This window comes from Poecilia reticulata, linkage group LG2 (genome assembly GCF_000633615.1).
Source record: "Poecilia reticulata strain Guanapo linkage group LG2, Guppy_female_1.0+MT, whole genome shotgun sequence".
Lineage (NCBI taxonomy): Eukaryota > Metazoa > Chordata > Actinopteri > Cyprinodontiformes > Poeciliidae > Poecilia > Poecilia reticulata.
Window position 1 is genome coordinate 41,177,242 of NC_024332.1, and position 3,767 is coordinate 41,181,008.

Below are 3,767 nucleotides of genomic sequence, written 5' to 3' on the forward strand. Positions count from 1 at the left end.
TGAAAACAAACAGCAACTTAACTTTTTGTAAAAGCAGTTTTATTTGCAAAATCAAAACCAATGTAATTGTTCATGAATTAATTGAGTCTTTTCAACCATGYTYTTAATCATCCRYGGAACAAGTCAGCATCGGGAGGGSAGYGGGTCCAATRACYGGGCCYTTTATGTTTATAGCTGGCSCTCCTGAATGTGTTGARGGGAGRGGGATGGAGGCGCAACCAATCCGTGTTTGTTGTTTGTTTTACCCAGAAAGCACTTGGGCACATCGGCAAAAGCAAAACCATGAGTAAAGCAGTCAGTGGGGCAGACTACTATATATTCCTTTAAGGGACAGTTAGTTTAATATTACATACACTTTTCTGAACAGGTGTGGGCGCTTTTTCTCTGTCTGTAATCAGACATTAAAGCGACTTGAAATTATTCCTCCAACCTGGTCGCCCCCACAGCTGACGTTGTTCGTAATCTTATTGAGTATTTCCAATTCAAGTATGCTGCACATTAAAAAAAGCATGTAAACTACTGGCAGTAGTTTACTGTACCTGAATCAAACCTTGAACAACCTTTGATTGGACGCTTCTGGACCTCAGCTGATCTTTGACTTTAGGCCACTGCAGCAGTTTCATTTTGTCGTACATCTCAGTCAGTCTGGTTTTACTGACCGGGTTGTTCATGCGCTCAGTGTCTCCAGTTTTAAATGAATATGCCATGGCTGCCATTCTGAATAAAAACACTCAGTGATTAGTTAGCAGAATAGTTTATAACCAGGAAACCATGTTTTAGATGTCAGGAGGTTCAGTACCTGTCCTTCGTTGACTTTAGCTCTCTGTCTTTTTGTTTCTGAGCAACYCTGCAGAAAGAAAAAAAGAAAGAAAGCACAGAAAAAGTTTTTTGTTTTATATAGAAAATAATGACATCAACAAAAATAAAAGCATACATCAGCTGTGCARCTAATTGTGAAATAAATARTTKATCAACATGCAGCAAAACACCAGAAAGCTGATGATTATAATAAAGAAACCTAACGTGGCCTCATGAAGCTGCTCTTTAAAGGATGCTTCCATCATGAAGGATGTTTTTTCTCTTGAAGCAGCGAGCTGGACTGCCAGCCTGTTTCAAGAAAAAATCAGATTCAGTCGTTCTACTAAGGCTGCAARMGCTAAAAGATAAAGGTTGAAGGACCCAGTAGAAACTTTTACTGATAAGCAAAAATATCCAAGGGCAAATTATTTAAATTAARATTCATGTGAAATTTAACAGACAGGCAGGAATATCCAATGACATTACTTACTGAAGAAATTCAATCCATAAACAAAGTGAGGGAATTAGCTGATGTGAGTCAGCAGAAAATATGAAATAAATCAATAATCATTTAACTGAACGATTAGCTGCAATAACCTTGATATTATTTTACCTGTCTTTAAATGATTTCAACTCTTTATCTTTTCGTTTTAGATCAGCACTGTTGGAAAATGAATAATGCAAAGTTATTATTGGAACAGAAATACAATATTTTCTGGAATAAACATTCCTGATCTATGAAAGTGATCAACAAATGGAAACACTGCTTATCCAAGTTATAAAATATATAAAACTAACATCAAATAAATACACACCTCACTTCATCCAATTTCTGTTTGTAAAATGTCTCAACCTCAGACACACTGTAATTAGAAACATCAGAAGATTGTGTTTAAACTTTTAACAAATGTAAGAAAAGCTGAGTAAAAAGTTTAAGAAAACACATGTAAATCTTAATGGGGTGTGGAGTTTGGGTGGTTTTGCTCCTAAATCTCCCCACCTGCAATTGGGATCTTCACGACTGGTTTATGACACATTGTGTATAGAAATATTTATACCATTACAAATTTACAATCTTTATAAAACCAAACCAATTAGTCAATGTAAGTTGGTAGAGGTGTGACTACTCCAGTCTTTGTCAACCTTATTATATTACATTTTGTTATCTGGTAAAGTGGGATTGGTTTGAACTCAACTATAAACAATTGGACCCAATGTTTTCAGTCTATTTAAAGCTGGCAGCTCCTCATTATCCTGTTTCTGCTACATCACACACCAACTGTACATTTGCTCTTCTCCAAACATCCACACCATACAATTGTCAACGGTTAATGTGTGGCCATCTGCCTGGAAACATTTGTTCAAAGTTTTTACATTTTAATTTCAAAGCTGTAAATGCAGCACAACTCTGGAAGAAGTACACAAGGTTTGAGTAGAGGGGAAAAAAAGGTACCACCAAAACAACAATGTAAAAAAATCATTCAATAAAACAAAATAGTGACATATTTTATGAGACTGTAKAAAAACAAAATTAATCACCATGTAAATATTGGTAGCTTTCAGATGCAAACTTAATATTGAACAGCTGAAGGATTAAAGTGGAACAGAYCCTTTCTCCAACCACCATATCCAAACTCCAGTTCTATATAAAACARATRRTAGATTTAACAACCTTAAACRAAAAGCACTTGTCAAACAGACATTGAGAGGAAAACACCAGTAATTTATTCCTAAAAATTATCAACATGACTGTAAATTTGGATAATGTTGTGCAGATCTGCTCATGGGTTCAGATGTGCGTAAACACACACACATTAGTGTGCCGCTCTGCAGCAYGTCTCAGCAGGTGAAATAAATCTGGTCCAATCAGCAGAAGGCTGGTCCAACCCACCAACCTTTTGGCTGGTTTTTGCAACAGAGCTGAGTCTCCAAACAGTCTCCAAAGTAGCATTTAATGGGAAAAGGACTTATATTAAATAAGGTCTTTCTGTAAGCCGTTCACTGGAATGGTCTGGTATTCATAGTGAAAGAAATGTATGTCTAAGGTAAAAATGGAGTTGGTCATTAAGATAAATTATTTACTTTAAACCTAATGTCTAAAATGTAAGCTAAAGTATTTTGTAGTTTTTTCACCTCTTCATTGAATCACACTCACTGGTGAAAATAAAAAAGAGTGAGTGAAATTCTGAAATCTCTTCAAGTCCTCCTTTTCACGTGTGGGAAGCCATGAAATTATAGAACTCTTTACAGAAACATAAATAAACCTCTGAAATACCCACCAACTTTACTCAACACACTGGAATATTTTATGTTGCACCAAACAGTTGTCGTATACACACACTGTCTCATAGAAGTTAATAAAATAATGTCTCAAAGAAAAAGCAACATAAGGTGTTACCTTATATCAGACGGTTTAAATCCAGCAGCTTCCTTGTACACTGATTGGACAGCCATTGTTTTGTCCTCAGTCCAACTGGAAACAGTGAGTCTGCCAGTCATCCTAAAAAACAAACCCATGAACACAGAAAAGCATCATGAGAAATAATGTCCTACTGTTCCCAATAACMTGTARTTAATGCTCCTCTTTTATGTTTAAGCATTTAAGGAAAGACAACAATCCAATGCTCTCAAAGCTGTTTTTGTGYATTTTATGKCTCTAATTTTACTGTCCAATGGTCTTTGCCAAAAGCTTAGGAGGCGTGCAACAAATGTCACAGCTAGGAGACAGGGTTTTTTGTTCAGACTGTCGGTTTCTGAAACTACACAAAAATAACACATATGGGTCAGTTTGACGCCGCTGAACCGCACACGGTGTCAAAAAACTCTTGGGGTCTAAATGATCCCATCTCTTAAGACCACAGGAGGGTTAATTACCACAATAGAAACCTGTGAATAATCAAAAGAGGTTTAGTTTAGACTCTGTGGAGGTTTTCAACTGAAAACACTTTTATTTTCCCAGGTTTTTCTGT

At 36.2% G+C, this 3,767-nt stretch overlaps 1 protein-coding gene across 1 annotated transcript in view; it reads right to left on the reverse strand.

Annotated features, from left to right (window-relative positions):
• Positions 1–3,767, reverse strand: part of LOC103461825 (heat shock 70 kDa protein 12A-like) — a 24,390-nt gene that overhangs the window by 1,451 nt on the left and 19,172 nt on the right. Inside the window, exons 4-9 of the mRNA XM_008404175.1 lie at positions 3,197–3,298; positions 1,614–1,661; positions 1,412–1,459; positions 1,024–1,107; positions 800–847; positions 551–717 (exon numbers count right to left, since the gene is read on the reverse strand). Of these exons, the coding sequence (XP_008402397.1) occupies positions 551–717; positions 800–847; positions 1,024–1,107; positions 1,412–1,459; positions 1,614–1,661; positions 3,197–3,298 (497 nt within the window). The remainder of the gene's footprint in view (positions 1–550; positions 718–799; positions 848–1,023; positions 1,108–1,411; positions 1,460–1,613; positions 1,662–3,196; positions 3,299–3,767) is intronic.